The sequence below is a fragment of the Elgaria multicarinata genome, chromosome 11 (assembly GCF_023053635.1).
Source record: "Elgaria multicarinata webbii isolate HBS135686 ecotype San Diego chromosome 11, rElgMul1.1.pri, whole genome shotgun sequence".
Taxonomy (NCBI): domain Eukaryota; kingdom Metazoa; phylum Chordata; class Lepidosauria; order Squamata; family Anguidae; genus Elgaria; species Elgaria multicarinata.
This window is the reverse complement of record NC_086181.1, coordinates 36,590,021-36,608,441: the sequence shown is the minus strand read 5'-3', so window position 1 is coordinate 36,608,441 and position 18,421 is coordinate 36,590,021. Positions and strand designations below refer to the sequence as shown.

The following is an 18,421-nucleotide window of genomic DNA, read 5'->3' as shown; positions in this document are numbered from 1 at the left end:
GGGAGTTAAATCGCATTTTGACATGTGGGCAGAGCTTTGAGGGCAGGACAAAGTGATTGGCCAATTTCCCGCCTTCCGACCTATCGCATCCTCCTCTGGCTACCTCATTCCTTCCCGCCGTTTTCATTTTAAATTATATGATTCTGTGGAGCTCTGCAGATAAGAGTTTATAATATTAAAACAAAGAGGGGGGGGACGGGCAGCCAGAGGGACGAGACGTGTTCAGTCCCCCTCTCGCTCCTTGGAGAAAAAACTCGCTGCACTTCCCCTACCTTTGGGAAGCCTTTTCTATTTGGAGGGTCGTCCTTTGCAATGCGCTGCTTCCCCCTCCCCTCACATCCTCCTCTGCTGCCTCATTCCTTCCCCCCCCCACGAGCTCCGCATATACAATTTATAGCTGCCCTCGTCTCTCCTCCATAGCACTGTATGTGCGCATGTGCACATTAATAACTGCACTACAAAAAAAAAGTCAGGAGATAAATCGCTGTTGCTGCTTTTGCAGTGTGACACTCTTTACCTAGATTTGAATCAACAAAAATTTGGGTTTATATTCAACGAGGAGCAATCCTGTTTTCATATAGACGGGGGCTCTGACCCTTAGCTAGAAACAGCATGGTTGCTAGGTGACAACCTCACAATACAATCCTATGTAGGTCTACGTAGAAGTCCATTTCACTATGCTCAATGAGGCTTATTCTCAGGTATATGTGCACATAAGCGCTGCCCAAATTCCTCGGAAAAAGCAAAACCTCTTCATTTGTTTACAAGTAGGACTCACGATTAAAGATTAAAGAAATCTTACTTGATCAACTCAATCAATTAAAAACTCATACAATTAAATACAGGTGAGTTTGCATTTAAATATAGCTCTAAAGGAACGTATAGATTTGTTTCCTAGATGATTCACACATCCATCCTAGTATCTCCAAAGAAGCATTCCCATGTGTGGGAGACAAGGTGAAATACCTCTTCTTAAAAGAGCACTCTTCAAACACTTGAAAGGTTGTCACACAGAGGAGGGCCAGGATCTCTTCTCGATCCTCCCAGAGTGCAGGACACGGAATAATGGGCTCAAGTTACAGGAAGCCAGATTCCGGCTGGACATCAGGAAAAACTTCCTGACTGTTAGAGCAGTACAACAATGGAACCAGTTACCTAGGGAGGTTGTGGGCTCTCCCACACTAGAGGCATTCAAGAGGCAGCTGGACAACCATCTGTCAGGTAGGCTTTAAGGTGGATTCCTGCACTGAACAGGGGACTCTATGGCCTTCATTCTATGAAAAGCTGCCTGCCCACCATGGATTTAGAAGGACTTACATTTAAACACGTAATAATGGTAGTGTTATTGCACCCATGTCCTGCTTGTGAGTTTCCCAGGGACAGCTGGTTGACCACTATGGGAACAGACCGCTGGACTAGATAGCCCTTTGGTCTGCATAAATCTTCTTGTGTTCTTATAATTAAGCTTTAAAAAACAATTAACCAGTGGCATGCGTGCGTTTTTTAATCCATGAAAAGATGCAGTTGAGTCATCTACTTGATTCAGCAACTAAACACTGAAGAAAGTCCTCGTTTAAAGTTATCTGAAATGTACCAAGTAACTTTAAGATAGAAAAGAAAAAAATACCAAGTGCTAGCCAAAGTCATACAAGGGTCTCTGCACCCACTGGCCACCCTGGGAGGGGCCGTGGCTCAGAGGTAGCGCTATTGCTTTGCATGAAGACGGTCACAAGTTCGATCCCCGGCATCTGCAGGTAAAGCTGGAAAAATTCCTGCCTGAAACCCTGGAGAGCCATGGCTGCCAGTCAGTGACAATACTGGACTAGAGGAACCAAGGGTTTGACTCAGTATAAGCAGTGTCCTATATTGAGCAATCAGGCGAAAGGTTACAAACACATCCCACCCATCCCTTGTGGCTCTAACATCGTTAAATGAATTAGGCCGTCTTCGCCAGTCCAGTGCCCTGATCAATGGCCACAGCAGCCGAGGATCATAGGAACTGTAATCCAACACATTGGGAGAGCACCAGGTTTGAGAAGACTGATAAAGACATGTTACTGTGTGTGTTTTTAACAAGAACTGCAAATCCAGGGTACTGGACCGGGAATATTCCTGAAATGTCCAGGCCCCACACAGGTACCAGCCCTGCAGCTACAATCCATATCTGGAGGCCAAGTGTTTCTGAGGACCATTTTCCATGACATGCTGGGGTCACTGTGGGTTGTTTAACCTACAATGAGTCGTAGTGTCTGCCAGGCACCATTATGAATATGGAACCCCCAAGGAGGTTGCGGTGTGTCATCCAAACCATGGGTTATTCAAAGGTTAAACAACCTCCAGTATCAGTAGACCTATGTACACCAGATGCTGGGGAGGTGTTGCACTCATGTTCTGCTTGTGGGTCCTTGGTTGACAGCTGGTTGGCCACCGTGTGAACAGAATACTGGACTAGATGGACTCTTGGGCCTCATCTACACCAAGCATGATATTGCACTATGAAAGCGGTATACAAAAGGCAGGAGCCACACCAAGCAGGATATAGCAGTATGAAAGCACTATATGGTAAGTGTCAATGAGCTCCAACAGTTGTTAGTGCATTTTAATACCGCTATAAAGCAGTAGTGTGGCTCCTGCCTTTTATATACCGCTTTCATAGTGCAATATTGTGCTTGGTGTAGATTAGGCCTTGGTCTGATCCAGCATGGCTCTTCTTATGTAACCCGTACATAATCCATGGTTCTTAGAAGGATGAAACAATCCACGATGAACCCGGCGTATCATGCATACCAGGTCTCCGTCCGAATGTTTCCCAGGCCATACAGCCTTACACAACATCTCCTGTTTGAGTTCACGATGTTCTTTTTGCAACATTCTTCATTCCTCTCTATTAACGTCCCTCATTAATTTGCAGTCTCTGCCTCAAGTTGTGGATGTGGAAAGAGCCTGTCTCCATTTCACACATTTCATTGCAGTGAAGTGTCCACAAAGGAGGGCCCGTCCCAAGCCTCTCCCCATCCCATGCCCAAACAGCACAGATACTCTGAATTCCAGCTCACCATGAAAAAACTCGCTTGCGAATGAAATAATGTCCTGGGAAATTTAAAATGACGAAACACGTATGAAGAAAGCAGGAGAGGAAAGGCAGGAAGGTGTGAAGGAGACAGGAAGGACAGAGGGGAGGGAAGGCAAGAGAACAGACAGGAGGAACCAAGGAAAAATATGAGCTGTACTTAATTTCACAAAAATGGGGCAACAGAGGCACAAGTAACAGCTGCCCAGGCCAAAGCCACGAGAGGGCATCTGCCCATACAGCGTTATCCTTCCCATGAAGGAAGGCAAAGCAGAACCCACAGCAGGACAATACTTTTTCCTGGCCTTTGGAGGAAGCTGCATGAACAGATGTGCAAGCAACACCAAACCCTTGTTCATCCCACACATCTGGGTATCCTGCACAGGGGGGTCACATGAGGAAGGGATGAATTGCACCCAACATCTGGATTGGACCCAAAATTCTCCCACCTGAGGAAATGTGCAATTTCTACTTGGAAGCCAGTTCATTTCTGCTTGGAAGAAAGGAACTTACTTCTAAGGTACGTGTTGCTAATTCGAAGTGGGAGTCACAAGACTGATTGAGACCTATTATTCCCAAATGAGTGCACATAAGAGGATGGTCATTGGGTTCCACTAACATTGCCAAGTTGGGTTATTAGCTTCAATCAGTGCCTGGACACGGTAATGGACTGGATGAGGGCTAACAAACTGAGACTCAGTCCAGACAAGCGGAGGTACTGTTAGCGGGTAGGTCATCTGTCCAGCAAGGTGATGTTTACCCTGTCCTGGATGGGGTTGCACTCTCCCTAGAGGATCGGGTCCATAGTTTGGGGATGCTCTTGGATCCAGAACTGTCACTTGAGGCACAGGTGAACTCAGTGGCAAAGAGCACCTTTTATCAGCTTAGGCTGATATACCAACTACGCCCTTATCTGGACAGAGATAGCCTAGCTACAGTTATCCATGCTCTGATAACCTCTCGTTTGGATTACTGAAATGCGTTATACGTGGGGCTGCCTTTGAAAATGGTCCGGAAGCTTCAGCTGGCACAAAACAGGGCAGCCCGCCTACTAACACAGACTGGCCGACGAGATCATATCACGCCAGTCCTTCTACAACTTCAGTGGCTGCCAGTCCAGGTCCTGGCCCAACTCAAAGTGCTGGTATTAACATTTAAATCCCTAAACGGCTTGGGGCAAGGTTATTTGAAGGAACACCTCCTCCCATATGTGCCTTCACGGCAGGTGGCTACTAGGAGGAGGGCTTTCTCTGATGTGGCACCCCAGTTGTGGAACGAGCTCCCCAGAGAGGTTCGCTTGGCACCTACATTGTTTTCTTTCCATCGCCAGCTGAAGACCTTTTTATTTTCTCAGCATTTTAACACCTAATTTAACTTAAATTTAAACTTTGCTGTTTTAATCTCATATTTTAACCTATATTAATTTTTGCTGTGTGGTTTTATTCTGGTTGTGCTTTTTATATTGTATTTTGTATTTGTGTTTTAAGTTTGTTGGTTGCTTTTATGCTCTTCATGGTTTTAATTTTTGTGAACCGCCCAGACAGCTTCGGCTATTGGGCGGTATAAAAATGTAATAAATAAATAAATAAATCCTGTGCCTGTAACAACTTGGGTTATTCAATGGGTTGGATCCAGACTGAGTCATGTTGACAGAATAGATCGAATGGGTCTTTCCCAAGAATGACTCAATGTAAGGCAGCCCAATGCGTAAACATTGACAAGTGATAATGATGCTCATTATCTCCATACCTGAGAAGCTTCATCCAGTGATCCTTGAGTTCAAAGCAAGCCGCTGTTTAAGACATAGGACCGAACAGGTGTTTTTTTTTTGTCCCGGGCCAGAGAACAACCTCAAGCCACGCCTTGGATCAGTGGTGCAGCTTGGTAATCTTAGACGTTGGACTTAGGGTGCCATGCATGTTTAGACAGGCTAGGAATGCTGGGAGTTGTAGAACTTTTTTTCTGGGGAATGCTGGGAGTTGTAAGACATTTTGGGGGAGCTCTAAACGTGCATAGGATTATTCCCTTAATTATCTAACCGGGGAGTGGGTGGACTCTTTAGACGGCCATGTGTATTACTGAAACACACAACTAACTTTTCCCTTCTCCTCCCCCTACCGCCATTTCACGCTTCACAACTGCTTCAACATTCCTCAACAGAACTGTTTGCCAATTCTGATTTTAAAAAGATCCCCTGCCCATGTGTAACTGTGAGGGTCTGGATTTTGGACCTAAAGCCCGGCCCTAGCTGCACCACTGCCTGGAAAAGGCCACAGCCCAGTGGCACAGAACACCTGCTTTGCACGCAGAAAGATCACCTGCATCTCCAGGAAGTGCTGGAAAAAATCCTGCCTGAAACCCCGGAAAGCCATTGCTGCCAGTCCATGCTGACAATACTGGGCTGGACACATCCATGATCTGACCTCAATATAACTGAGGGCTTTCTCCGCTGTGGCACCCCGGTTGTGGAATGAGATCCCCAGAGAGGTCCGCCTGGCGCCTACACTGTACTCCTTTCGTCACCAGCTGAAGACCTTTTTATTCTCTCAGTATTTTAACATTTAATTTTAACTTAAATTTAAATTTTACTGTTTTAACTCTGTATTTTAATCTTATATCAATTTTGCTGCGTGGTTTTATCCTGGTTGTGCTTTTTATATTGTATTTTGTATTTGTGCTTTTAACCTGTTGGTTGTTTTATTATGGTTTTAATTTTTGTGAACCGCCCAGACAGCTTCGGCTATTGGGCGGTATAAAAATGTAATAAATAAATAAACAAAAGTAACGTTAAGACTGTCTGCTGCTCGCAAGCGTTTAATGGGATTTGATGGGACATTTATGCCAGCTGTCTAAACATGTCTAGTATTTCGTTGAAATTGTTTTTAGCTGTTTAAATTGTTTTAAATTTTGCATATTTAAGATGTTTATGTTATGTTTTATCTTGTGCATTGTTGTGAACCACCCAGAGAGCTTCAGCTATTGGATGGTATTATTACTGTTGAAGTTGTTATTATTATTATTATTTATTTATATAGCACCATCAATGTACATGGTGCTGTACAGAGTAAATTTATTATTGGATTATTGTTATTGGATTGAAAAGGACACCCCAAAGGGGCTAGAACAATTCTCTAATGAGGAAAGCTGACAACATTTGGGACTCTTTAGTTCAGGAGAAAAAGGTGAATAAAGGGGGACATCACAGAAGTGAAAAAAAATTGGCATGGTGGGAAATAGCGAAAACCTTCTCCCTCTCTCATAATACTAGAACCTCATGAAACGGATTGGTGGGAGATTTAGGTCAGATAAAAAGAAGCACTTTTTTCCTCCCACACAGCGTGTAGTTGTGGACATCACTACCACAAGATGTGTAATGACTGTCAATTTGGATGCCTTTAGGCAATTAGATGAATTCATGGAAGAATGGTGCAGCTACAGTTGGATCTTGGGGCTCACCTCCATGTCCCCAGAGTCCCCCAAAACGACTACGCAAAGAGCGGCAGGTGATCAGGGCAGCAGACGCAAACCTCCATTTCATTCTCGTAATCATGGGGTGCTGTGATTTACGTGAGTTTAGAAGGCAAAACTGCACAGGCTAAGAGTTTGGGTGTTTGTTTCTCTCAGGGTTGGCCAACAGTTTCGTTCTTATTATTCTAACTTATTAGGAATATAGAAGAGGTTGTAAAACATGGAATGTTGTGGGGTGAGGAGGCGATGGGGCGGTATAGAAATGCAATAAATAAATAAATAAATAAAGGCTGCGAAGAGGAATGTTACCAGCGGTGTAGCAATAGATGATGAAGTACAAGCACTCCTCATAACAGTCTCCACAGAGATGGCCCCCCAAAATTCAGGCCCTAGTGTGGATCCATGTCAACAAATCAGTTTTCATCTTCTCTGGGAGCACACCTTTTGTAGTAATGGCTCTGAATTCCTCATTCACCCCAAAATACTTTTGCATTACCAGATGGAACAATATATTACCCCCTGAGAATATTTTAAAATCACCAACTTTAAAATCACTTCATTGGCTACCAATTAGTTTCCGGGCGAAGTATAAAATGTTGGTTATCACCTTTAAAGCCCTATATGGTTTGGGTCCGGGTTACCTGTGGGATCGCCTTTTCCCATACAATCCGCTCCGCACACTCAGGTCCTCTGGGAAAAATCTACTTCAGCTAGCAAAAACTAGATTAAGAACTGTTACCCAGAGGACCTTTTCTTCTGCTGCCTCCAGACTGTGGAATGGCTTGCCGGAGGAGATTCATCAGCTTAATGCTGTCTCTGAGTTTAAGACTGCCATAAAGACTAGTCTCTTTTGGCAGGCCTACCCAGATGAATTTTAAACTTAAGAATTTTAAGATGATGCAATTGTTATTTTAATATTGTATTTAGTTTTATATGCTCTTTTAACTAATTTTATGTATTATATTGTATGTAGTGTTGTTCCCCGCTTATTTCCAGTGGGAGAGGCAGGTAATAAATATATTATTAATTATTATTGTTATTTAGTGCAGCTAAACTCAGAGGGAGCAGGGAATTCTGGAAAGTGTGTGTGTGGTGGGGGAGCAGATGGCATCTCTGCTAATAAAAAGGTGCTGGTGCTATTTCCTTGCAAGCCACAGTTCCACTACTACACCACTAGATATTACTTGCAGGCTTTGCAAATAATATACATGGCTGTCTAAAGAGAAGCCTTTATGTCTGTTCAAGGTCCAGAATTACGCAGCTCACCACTGGGAGGATACGGCCATCAACGGCTATTGGTCATGATGGCTATATATTGCCTGCAGCATCACAGGCCATGTGCCTACTATGTACACCAGTCGGTGGGGAACATGGGCAAGAGGAGAATGTTGTGCTCATATCCTGTTTGTGGGCTTCCCATTGGTGCATACGGGTAGACCGTGGCTAAAATTCAACCTAAGTCCCACTTACATTAGACTCATTGAAAATAATGGGGCTTGAGTTAGTCAGGGCAAACCTGACTCTCATTCATTTCAATGGGTCTACTCTAAGTAGGGTTTAGGTTCCATTTTTACCCCGTGTGAACAGACTACTAGGCTAAGAAAGGCCTTTGGAGTGATTTAGCAGGGATCTTACGTTTTTCTTATTTATTTTGCCACCCACCTGGGCTGATACTAATCTCTCACTTTTCTGCCCCCCCAACCAGGAAGTGAGTTCTTCTCACCAGGGGATACGGGAACAAAATCTGCTGAGCAAGAGGGCGGCGGCTCCAACCTTAAGCCCTACTCCCCTTTGCCGCAAAGACGCCCCCGCCCCTAGCAATACCTCTGGAGAAGCCCAGCCGGTCGCCCGCACAAGCCTCCGCGCGCCCCTGCAGAGCTGGCAGCCACGAACCAGCGATTCTCGGATGCGGAAGCCGAGGAGGAGGCACCGCCCGGAGCCTGGGCTTGACCCAAGAGGCGTTCCTGGCTTGCCGGCTGACTCACTCGCCTGCCCGCCCGCCCGCGAGCGGAATTCCCGGCTCCTCCTCCTCCTCCTCCTCCTCTCGGAGGCGAGGGACCCAGGAGTCCTGGCAACCATCTTCGGCCCGTTACATTCGGCAGCTTTGTAGGAGGCAGGAAAAGCACCCAGGTGACCTTACTTTAACGTCCCAACTTGCCTGCAGTGGGAAGGAACCCAGGAGTCCTAGCTCTCCCGCACCTGTTTGAAAGACTCCAGGAAGCCCAGATCTTGATAAGAGCGCCTCCCCCGTTCCCTTCAATTGTTCGGTTTGTCAACATTGTGTCCGCCCCCCCGCCCCCACGTGTGAGGACGGGGCAGATTTACCTCCACTTCCCCTCCCTCCCGAATTCCAATTACACTCTGAATCCGAATTACATTCCAAAGCTCTGCCTTAGTCCATTTAGAAACAAAGGTGTCCTGCTTACTCCCCCGCCCCTCCCCACCGTCTTCAGACATGCTAAGCCATGGTGGTTCAGCATTTTGAGCTAAACATAGGGTGACCATATGAAAAGGAGGACAGGGCTCCTGTATCTTTAACAGTTGTATTGAAAAGGAAATTTCAGCAGGTGTCATTTGTATATATGGGGAACCTGGTGAAATTTCCTCTTCATCACAGCAGTGAAAGCTGCAGGTGCCCTGCCCTCTTTTAAATCTGGTCACTCTAGTATAGCTCCTGCAGCTTTAACTGTTGTGATGAAGAGAGAATTTCACCAGATTCTCCATATATACAAATGACACCTGCTGAAATTCCCTTTTCTATGCAACTGTTAAAGATACAGGAGCCCTGTCCTCCTTTTCATATGGTCACCCTAGCTAAACATTATGGCTTAGCGTGTCATGTGAACCATGACTTAGCCTGTTGTGTAAACTATGCTTAATTATGGTGGCTACATTATTAATTATATTATTTTTATTTATTTTTATTTATTTTTATTTAATTATTATTATTATTATTATTATTATTATTATTATTATTATTATTATTATTGCATTTGTATACCACCCCATAGCCAAAGCTCTCTGGGCAGTTCACATAACATAAAACACTTAAAAACAATATACGAAGTTTAAAAACTTCAAAAACAAGGAAAATACACATACATTTAAAACCACTATAACAACTTTAAAAACGACGAGCCAAAAAAACAGACCCAGGGTCATTACATATTGCTAAATGTCTGGGAGGTGGCATGGTTTAAACATGCTCATTGACATTTGCTGCAAAATGGTCAGCGGCCTAACCATGGCTTAGCCTGGCATCTGAACAAGCCCAATAATATACACCAGTCTTCTACCAGATGTGTTGGATCTACCACTCACCCCCAGCCTAGCATCACACACACACACTATATGGCAGAAAATCTGTACCTTACGGAGTCCATTCTTTTCTCCTTATAATTGAAAACAATTACACCAGCCTTTGATAAATTAACTTTTAATTTGCAGTTCCAACATCAGCCACAGGCACACAAAAATCTAAACCTCATATCTCTCTTGCTGGATGGCGGAGTACAACTAGAATTGCTTTTTCGTTTCTCTCCTATGCATTTAGTTAATTTCACATGAACTGCCAGCATTTAACTCTCCCTGCCCAGCATAGGAACTAATTTTCTGAGCAATAAGGTTTTTGTTTTTTATGTTGATTTTACAATTCACAGGGCTTCTGTTCCATTATTTGCTACATCAGGCATTCAACAGGCAAAGTTTGTAGTGTAGAGAGGTTTCCTAGGAATAAACTTGGGTGTTAAGTTTCTGTTTGTCAAAGACAAGCCTGCCTGCTCGTGCATTGCTTGCACCTTGATTTAGATGTATGGATTGTAAGGTTGCTAACTGACCAGTGGGGAAAATATGACTTGGTCTGCTCTTATGTCTTCGGCAGGCATTTGGTTTGCATGAATCAGCAGCTTTTGGGGTTTACAGCTTATATCTGTAGATTAGTTGTTTAAGACACAGCTACAGTATAAAAGCTGGCAATCCTGAAGTCATGTGACTTAAGACTGCATTCATCCTGATTACATTTCTCAAAGAATTCAAACACTCCCCACAATAATTTATTTTTAAAAGCTAAATAGTAGGTTAGAGGCTGTAGTTCATATGGCATATTGTAACCTGCTCATTAAGACTTTGCAGCTGATCTCTTGCTCAGCTTAGCTTAAGACAGAAGCTCTTGTGCTGAGCTTTGTTTAACTAGATTAAATTCTCACTGATGACAACTGGCAATGCCACTTGCTTAGGACATCACTGCAAAGGGGGAGAAACCTCACGGCAATAGCATTTTACTGCCTTGTTTCTTCCTTACAGAGCTTCTGGGCAGCTTTAACAGCTACAAAGCAGGCAGAAATTTAACAGATACAGCTTTAACTCAGTGTAGTAGGGGGCAAAACATTACCATTTTATTTCTGCTTGCTATGCCTTTGTTAAAAGCACAAGGTTGGCTCACAGATGGCGTGGTTGTCACTTGATTCCTACAATATCAATCAACGACTTGTGCCTACAAATGGGCCACTCTGGATAAAACACCACAGGCAGAATTTGGACATCACCTCAGTCTCAATGCTCACCAGTTGAGTCAAATTCACAGGTTCCGATGAAGTGCGCAGTAATCCAACTAGAAACTATACATGCAATGAGTGAACCAACCTGCATATTAGAGCCTATGTCTATATTAAGATAAGAGAAGATTCCACTATAGAAAAGATGGGGAGGCTTATTCGTGGTTTGTGGGCTCGGCTGAAGGGTGAGGGGGGATTTCCGGGCTGGGGGTATCTAAGGGCACGGCTTCTTTCCTCCTGAGGGAGGGAGGGACTTCTAAGATGCAGGCCTTGAGGTCGGCGTAAGCCTGAGGCAGCGTCCCTACGTTGACCCATCGATCGTGGGTTGGGTTGTAGCAATGGATCAAGTGGGTATCACGATAGGTGTTGTGGCTATAGCCACCGAGGATGTAGAGCTCCCCCTGCAGGACGACGGATCCAGCAATGACGTGAGGCTGTGGCAGAGGGCTGAGGGCGACCCAGACATCCTGGCCTGGGCTGTACACTTCGCAAGCCAGCTGATCTGCGTAGCCGCCATGGCCATCCCTCCATCGCAGGCCTCCTGCCACGTAGAGCCGCCCGCCCAGTGGCTCCATGGCGTGACCCGCGCGCTCCTCACACATGGAGGCCAGTGGGGTGGGGCGGGCACCCGGGTGATACTGCATCAGGGTCGTTTGGCAGCGGCACGAACCATCACTGCCCCCAGAGACGTAAATGGATCCGTCCAGGACACAGGCAGCGTGGCCGCAGAGCGGTGCAGGCAGGGATGTGCAAGGCCTGGAATGAAGAAGAGGGGGTGTAGAGAAAGGAAGAACGGCGGATAAGAGACACAGCGCGTCATCACACGGGGGGAAATCGTGTTTCCTTACAGTCGCTTCACCCCCGCTTTTGTCCCTCATTACTTCCTCTTTCTGCCCAGAGGGGAAAGAGGAAGTAGACAAAGACCACGTGGCCCATTCAGGGGCTGTTTTAATCGCTGCACACAGCAGGGGATTGCAGCACATTCTGTTTTTTAAAAAAAGTTGGATTAAAAGGATACTGTTTTGCGACGGAAAAAGGAGCGGGAGGCGGACGTTATTATCTAAAGGGTGTGCGCACATCCATAAGTGGGCAGTAGTGAGCGTATGATAAAATGCTCCTCTGATGAACCTCATCAGAATGTAACTGCTTTGCTGGATTAGAGCAAAGACATTATCTACTCCATTCACTGGCCATGTTCAGAAGACACCTTAAACCATGGCTTTAACCACGGCGAATAAGGCCTTTTGCTTTATTCACCATGGTTAAAGCTGTGGTTTAAGGTGTCTTCTGAACACATCCACTGACCGCTTACACACTACCCTGCAGCTTTAACTGTTGTGATGAAGCGGGGATTTCACCAGGTGCTGCAGGCATACAAATTATCGCAGTAATTATTTCTGAATTGCATCTGTATGTATAAATTAGCTTATGGAGTTTTTATGGAAATCTTTGTTCTCTTTGTATGGTGAAACGTTTTCTTTTGGAGCGATGCTTAACTCACCACCTTAGGGCTGTTTTCCACCAGACAATCAAGGTTGGTCTAGCAAATGTGGTAAAGAAAATCCTTTTCTGTGGTGACTCACCTTTTGGGAAATATTGTGGCAAGGGAGGCCTGCCTAGAGCCAACTTTATTTAGTTTTATGGTTGCATTCAGGTGTCTGGTCAAAAACATTCTTTTCTCCAGAGTTTTCAATGCAACAGTGATAATGTTGTATTATTACCCCTTCAGGAGCTTTTTATGCTGTTAAATTCTATTTGCTAGTTTATCTTGGGATGTGTTTGTGTTTCTTTTGCTGCATTATGTCAAGAAATACTTTTGTAAGCCGCCATGAGAGCCTTTTTTGGCTGAATGGCGGCATAAAAATCCTTAAATAAATAAATAAATAAAAATTATTATCATAGAATAGCAGAGTTGGAAGGGTCCTATAAGGCCATCGAGTCCAGCCCCCTGCTCAATGCAGGAATCCACCCTAAAGCATACTTGACAGATGCTTGTCCTGAATGCCTCTAGTGTGGGAGAGCCCACAACCTCCCTAGGTAACTGATTCCATTGTCGTACTGCTCTAACAGGAAGTTTTTCCTGATGTCCAGCTGGAATCTGGCTTCCTTTAACTTGACCCCGTTATTCCGTGTCCTGCACTCTGGGAGGATCGAGAAGAGATCCTGGCCCTCCTCTGTGTCACAACCTTTTAAGTATTTGAAGAGTGCTATTATTGTATTATGGGGATCCGTTATCTTATTGTTTTGGTAATTTTAATTCTGTATCTTATTTTATTTTTGTAAGCCACGTTGTGAATTTAAAATATAAATGGAACAGTGGGATATAGATAACCTAAATAAAAATAGTAATTCACAAATTGATTGATTAATTTAAAAGGCAAAAATAGGGTGTGTGACACTAGTTGACCTGAGAGAGGGAGAAAAGGGGCGCAATAGTACAATATTTAGAATAAAACAGAGGGTCCCTTGGAGGGCATCTAGTGCAACCTGATGCAGGAAGCCCAGAACTAAGGAGTTCATCACACGAGCGTTTTATTGCACTGTTGCTATTGCCCACTCATGTTTTTTTTGTGCATCCTTTAGGTGCCGTCATCCACCTCCTGCATGCCTCCCGCTCCTTCTTGTCTTTTTCCCATCACAAAATGGACACCTTTTAAGCCAATTTTTGAGTGGGGGAACGGAATGTGTCGCTGCAACGAAAGCAGCCCCTGAATGGGCCATGTGGTCTTTGTTTACTTCCTCTTTCTTCTCCGGGAAGAAAGAAGAAGTATTGTGGGACAGGAGCAGGGGCGGAGAAGCGACAGTAGGAACCACAATCCCCCCCCCCCGTGTGATGATACTCTAAAGCATCCCCAACAGATGACTGCCCAGTGGCTTCCAATGAGGGAGAGCCTCTTCCCACCTACCCCAGGTAAATGGTTTCATTATCGAACTGTTCTTACTGTTAAGACGTTTCTCCCAATATTCAACTGAAATCATTCCCTCCTGGAATGTAAACCCATTCGGTGTGGTGTTGCTGTCTGGGGCAAAAGAGCCCTCTTCTTTGTGTCAGCCCTTCAGATATTTTCAGAGCACTGTCATGTCCCGCATCATCCCACTGTTCTCCAGGCTAAAGTTGAGCAGTTCCTTCAACCTTTTGAAGAACTAGACACCGTACTCCAGATGAGGTCTGACTCTGAAAGTCCCCAATTCCTCACCTCCAGGCATTGGTCCGGGGTTCATAGCACTCCACTGAATCCAGGCAATAGGCATCATTGGAACTGCCCCCCAATGCGTAGAAAACGCCATCCAGGAAGACTGCTGGGAAATAGCTCCGGCGACTTGTCATGTCGGCCAGTCGCTCCCAGCTCCCACAGAGGGGCTCGAACCTGCAACAAGGGGAGGGTGAAGGAAAAAGGATGCTTCTTAGAAGCAAACCCCCACCAACAACAACTCTGCTCTTGTTTCTAAATTAAAGGGGCAGAAGTATCCCCCATTATGCAGGCTGTCTTTCACATCTTTTTGCCTTTTTCTAAGACAGGGGTGTGCCTCTCAAGATGTTTAGACATACAACTCCCATCAGCCCTGGCCAGCACAGCCAATGGTGAGGGATAATGGCAGTTGTAGGGCCAAACATCTGGAGGGTCAACAGTTGCTCACCAGCCCACAGCTTTCAAATTGCTAGACACCAACCATCGCCAAATGGAAAATGTTCTTTCCTGTTTGAGAAGACTGATCAGAGAGTCAGATTTTCCTAAAAGGGCGAGGCATCCACATCCTATTTTTCATTCTGTTGGGCCAGTGAACCACTAAAGTCAGATGCTGGAACCTTGAAGACCAAAACCTAGTAGACCTGTCCCTAGGCCCATAGATTCCATGGGTGAGAGCCACAGCTAGTGAGCATTTCTAAGAGGAGTGAGAAGGCATAGCCTCTTCTTTCTCTGTCCTACAGGGATTTTTCAGGCTCTCATTGGCTCCCAGTCCCAGCCCAGTCTTCTGATTGGCTGGAGAGCCCTATATAAACCTTTCAGCTCAGCTCCAATTCTAGGTATTCTGACTACTACATGTGGTGTCAACTTCAGGTTTTTGAAGGCCTGTGGGCAAGACACTCTCAATGGGGCCTTTCCCTCATTGAATTTATCTTCTCACCACTATCGTCACCCACTGCTATTTCTCTCCAACTCTCTCATCATTGGTACCAGTTGCTCGCTTGACAGGAAGTGAGCAAGCAAGCCGTGGCATCTACCGTCCTCACAACCACCATTTTCTGGGCCAGGGTGAGGCGCAGGTGAAGATGAGCAAATCCAGGGGGCTCTTATCAGTGGGGCCCTGCTGGGGTGTGGGCCCTCAGCTATTGCCCAGCTATACCGACTCTTGGCACCAGCCCTGTCTGCATGTCAGAAGGTCATCCCTGACACCGGCTCATCCTTCCTTTGGGTCCCTCCATCTTTCGAATACTCATCACTTTCTTCTGTGGGATGCTTTCCCAAACCATGACCTTACCTCTGGCCTACACAACTATAGTAATTATCTCCAGCTAAATTAACAGCCTGCAGATAAAGCTTTTGCCACGGGCCATGCTGAAGTACTGAGACGTTAAAAGCCCAATTTTCCTTCCCACCCTTATCCACAACTCTCCTCACAGAATGGAACTGGACTGGTTCCCACCCCTTCCTCCCCTAATTCAAGCGGCAAGATCCCCATCTCACTTGTACACTGAGCACATGGTGTCCCTGATCCCATAGTAGTGCTTTCCCCCAAAGATGTACATCACGTTGTCCTTGACTGCCACAGCATGACGGAAGCGTGGTCCTTCTGGAAGCTCCCCAAGACGGCGCCATTCAACTTGCTTGACCAACCCGATGCCACTGAGGAAGCGGTGGGTGAACCAGAAGTCCCGGCTGGGGCTGCGAGTGGCCATATTCTTGGCCAGAGTATCTCCTCCGCTAATAACTATCACTTTCTCTGGGTACCTCATCCGGCAAGGGAGTTGCTCCATCTTGGAGGGGCCTGGTGGAAGGCGGGCTAAAGATTCAACCATGAGGTTATAGAAGCGACCTGGGGAGGCCATCAATTCTTCTGCCCGCACCTGCTTGAGCTCCCGAGTAGACATCAAAGGGAACCTGATGCAGCTCAAGACTTTCTCGGCACAGTCCATTCGCCCAGCTCGGTCAGCGTCCAGCCAGCGGATGGCTCCTTGGAAGGCCTCTAGTTCGTTGAGGATGTAGAGAGCATCTGAACTGAGGAAGTCCACAAGTTGGTTGACAGGAAGGTCCAGGAACTTGGCCGTTCCTATGACATGAGCAAAGTTCCTTAACACAAAATTCTCTGCGGTGTTTTCCAGATCATGTAGGCCATAGGCCCGGGCAAAGGAGAGGACGTCCAAGCTGGATTCAGGGGTCAGCTTGTGATGGAAGAAATCCAAGCAGAGGTCCAAGATGCCGGAGACCTGGTACTGTAGAGCAGCCTGTGCAGCATCAAATAGATAATCCCAACTGCCCACTAGCACTCCTGAGTACGCGAAGGAGATGACCAGGCCCAGATCAGCTGAGGTGAAGCGGGTGCAGAGAGGGGTATCTGCCTGACGAGATTCCCTCATGCCACTGGTGAACATGCCATGGAAGAACTCACAGCCACAAGCCAAGGCCAGGCGGTGAACTGGAAGGAGGGAAGATGAGGTCAGGGGATCCAACGGCCATATCTTGGTCAGGACCCCATAGCCCCAATCCCCAAACATCTCCCAACCCATACCTAATTTTCCCACTTCATCCTAAACCACAGACCCTTTTCTGAATACTGAGTTTCCTATCAACTCTGCCTTGTTCACCTCGGTAGGTATCTCCTTCAGCTTTAAGCTCCAGGTCCCAACCAACGCCTTCTTCATAAAGCTCCTCCAGGCTCCGTAGCATCTCCCATTTTTCTTCCGCTGGACTCAGCCTGCCCTCTGTCTCGGTCCCAATCAACACCGACTTGCAAATCTCAGCCACGCGAGGGACGCCCAGTGCTTCAGCTGCATCTAGGACCTCCCCAGCCATCTCCGGTGTGGCCTCCAACTCCCCAGTGTAGGCGAAATTCAAAATGGCCTCCCAGCCACGTGGTGCAGTCACACCATCCAACTCCACCACACCTTGCTCCCCACATTCTAAACGTTGCCGGAAGACAGAACTCACTGCGGCAAGGAGGACACTGTGTCCTTCATAGTTCCTTAGGCCTAGGGTCACAGTCACATCCACAAAATGGTGCTGTTCTCTCAGCTGCAAAGCCACAGCAAAGAACCGTTCTGCATGGGCCTCATTCCGCAGTTCCAAATGCTCCTCAGTTGTGTTCCCCCCAGGGCCTTCTGGGGGTCTGTCTGTGCATGACATGGCCTCCTGGGGGGGGGGGGAGATACCTGTAGGATGAGAGAACATGGAAATCGGCATTCAAAACAGGTGAAGGAATGTGGTAGAGCTGGAGGTGACGATACACAGCCACCTCACAAAACACACCCTCGAGTTACCCAAAGTAAAAGCATAACCACAGTACACAGAGAGCAATAGCAGGTGAGGTGATTGTGTTAATGCATACAGAGCTCCTTTTCGCCAACAACGATAGAAACAATTCTGAGTGTTCAGAAAATGTGGAATGTCAGGCATAGATTTCTATAAATTGTCAAATTTTAGACAACCTACAAATAATTGATGTGCATTCCTTCAGCAAATATTATAACGTCTCCCCCACTCCCGTATAAAATAATATACAATAGGGGTGTGTATGCTTGTGATGTTTAATTGCCACTGTGTGCTGTGCATTTCTGATTTTAAACAGAGATAAATTCTGCCTATGTAGGTGCTCTGTGCCAACATGTGAGGAGTACATGTGATTTGTAAAGAACCTAATAGAGGGTGTAATTTTTCTGGTCTCTCCGCAGGGGCATAGTTTTGAAACTTAAGTAAATATGCAACAGTGTGTGTCTTAAGTCACAGTTTGTGATGAGGCCTGGACTTCCATTTGTGGTGTGTGAATCTGTGGTGTGTTTTTTAATTGGCTCCTGGTACTCACAGAGTACATTTTATGCTGAGATGTAGTTATTATGTACATTATGTACATGAACCTGGGAACTACAGACCAGTCAGTCTGACATCCATCCCTGGGAAAATTCTGGAGCAGATTATAAAGAAGTCATTCTGTAAACACCTTGAAATCAATGCGGTGATCACTAGAAGCCAACATGGATTTGTCAAGAACAAGTCCTGTCAGACTAATTTGATCTCATTTTTTGATATGGTAACCTCCCTTGTGGACTGTGGGAATGCTGTGGACGTCATATATCTTGACTTCAGCAAAGCTTTTGACAAAGTACCACATGACA

General features: G+C 45.8%; 2 protein-coding genes across 5 annotated transcripts in view; both read right to left on the bottom strand.

The window, feature by feature from the left end:
• The window catches only part of TEP1 (telomerase associated protein 1), a 75,315-nt gene extending 66,883 nt beyond the window's left edge, over positions 1–8,432 (bottom strand). For all 4 annotated transcript variants that reach the window (XM_063137970.1, XM_063137972.1, XM_063137973.1 and 1 more), the window contains exon 1: positions 8,363–8,432. The gene's annotated coding sequence lies outside the window, so the exon portion shown is untranslated. The remainder of the gene's footprint in view (positions 1–8,362) is intronic.
• Positions 8,433–10,501: 2,069 nt separating this feature from the next.
• KLHL33 (kelch like family member 33) lies at positions 10,502–17,448 on the bottom strand. Its single transcript, XM_063137462.1, has 4 exons — positions 16,898–17,448; positions 15,780–16,728; positions 14,289–14,459; positions 10,502–11,847 (listed from the first exon to the last, which is right to left on the bottom strand). The coding sequence occupies exons 1-4, from the start codon at positions 17,433–17,435 to the stop codon at positions 11,247–11,249; spliced, it is 2,259 nt and encodes a 752-aa protein (XP_062993532.1). The 5' UTR covers positions 17,436–17,448; the 3' UTR covers positions 10,502–11,246.
• Positions 17,449–18,421: the final 973 nt, after the last annotated feature.